The sequence below is a fragment of the Chiloscyllium plagiosum genome, chromosome 22, assembly GCF_004010195.1.
Source record: "Chiloscyllium plagiosum isolate BGI_BamShark_2017 chromosome 22, ASM401019v2, whole genome shotgun sequence".
NCBI classification, from domain to species: domain Eukaryota; kingdom Metazoa; phylum Chordata; class Chondrichthyes; order Orectolobiformes; family Hemiscylliidae; genus Chiloscyllium; species Chiloscyllium plagiosum.
The window spans coordinates 5,257,143-5,258,668 of record NC_057731.1 but is presented as its reverse complement, the minus strand read 5'-3'; the positions used below and the strand labels follow the sequence as shown (position 1 = coordinate 5,258,668).

Here is a 1,526-nt window from a genome sequence, read left to right as displayed (position 1 = left end):
AGATCACATCTACTGCTCTGCCCTCATCAATCTTCTTTGTTACTTCTTCAAAAAACTCAGTCAAGTTTGTGAGACATGATTTCCCACGCACAAAGCCATGTTGACTATCCCTAATCAGTCCTTGCTTTTCCAAATACATGTACATCGTGTTCCTCACAATTCCCTCCAACAACTTGCCCACCACCGAGGTCAGCCTCACCGGTCTATAGTTCCCTGGCTTGTTTTTACCGCCCTTCTTAAACAGTGGCACCACGTTTGCCAACCTCCAGTCTTCTGGCACTTCACCTGTGACTATCGATGATACAAATAGTTCAGCAAGAGGCCCAGCAACCACTTCTCTAGCTTCCCACAGTGTTCTTGGGTACACCTGATCAGGCCCTGGGGATTTATCCACCTTTACCCATTTCAAGACATCCAACACTTCCTCCTCTGTAATATGGACATTTTGCAAGAGGTCACAATCTATTTCCCTACAGTCTATATCTTCCATATCCTTTTCCACAGTAAATACTCATGCAAAATACTCATTGCAGAGGTCGGTGTCTAGAGACAGACACTGGGACAAAGCGAGTGAAGACCTGGGTCCAGAGGCAGAGACAGCAATTGTAGATAAAGGGCTGAATTAAGCGGTGTGCTCCAGCCCCTCACCGGCACCCATAGCCTGTGTGTTGGCATCATTTGCACAACCGCTGCCTTTATAGCAGTTTAAATAGTCTGTAAAGGAAACAAACGAAAACTCTACGGTTAATCGATGCAGGCACCGATGGGAACAGCACAGAAAACCTGGGCTCTTCCACTATCCCTTGCCCGCAGCCGGTGCCACTCACCTTGGGCTCCGGGGGCGGGTCGCCTCCCATCAACCGGCGGTTTGAATTCCTCCCGGGCTAACGTTCTAATCCCGGGCACCAGAGTTCAAACTTCGCGCTCCCGAGCGAACGTTCGAATTTCGCGCGTCTCCCGGAAACTCAGGTTCCAAGAGCTCGCGCCGCCCCCAACAGCAAAGACAAAGGGCGGAGCGTGCTAACTGTAACCGTCGCTGAGTAAATCACAGCATTTCCACCCCGGCAAGTTGCAAATAGCTTACTGCAGGCGACAACTGATCGGGCTAGGTCACTAGCTGACGCTGAAAATTACCCCTCTCTTGGTGCAAAAAGTCACCCCGCAGTTGCACTCCCGTAGTTATATATTCTCAGAAAACCGGTTAAAAAGACACTTTATTTGCAAACAGTTTAAAATCTCACAGTCTGCACATTTAAAGTGATCGTATTATGCAGCCAATACTAATATGCACACTGCTCCTTTGTATCACCTGTGTAGAGAGGGGCTGATTATGATTGGAAGCGCAGAGTGTTGCTGGAAGGTTGACTGTGCGCGTGAAATTGTGACCGTTGGAAATGGCTGAATGTGGCAGGGAGAGTGCGTTTTGGGTGGACGATGAGTTACTCGGTGCAGGAGCAGCAAACCTCACTGCCACAACATGACCGGATAGAGCAGGTGAATGTAAGCAGAGTGACCCCCCCCCATGT

At 49.3% G+C, this 1,526-nt stretch overlaps 1 protein-coding gene across 3 annotated transcripts in view; it reads right to left on the bottom strand.

Annotated features, from left to right (window-relative positions):
* Positions 1 to 1,058, bottom strand: part of rtkn2 (rhotekin 2) — a 55,623-nt gene extending 54,565 nt beyond the window's left edge. For 2 of the 3 annotated variants that reach the window (XM_043712310.1, XM_043712309.1), the window contains exon 1: positions 828 to 1,058. In XM_043712310.1, coding sequence (XP_043568245.1) covers positions 828 to 857 — 30 coding nt within the window. In that variant the 5' untranslated portion in view covers positions 858 to 1,058. The remainder of the gene's footprint in view (positions 1 to 827) is intronic. The other variant, XM_043712311.1, reaches the window with a different exon arrangement.
* Between the last annotated feature and the right edge of the window lie 468 nt (positions 1,059 to 1,526).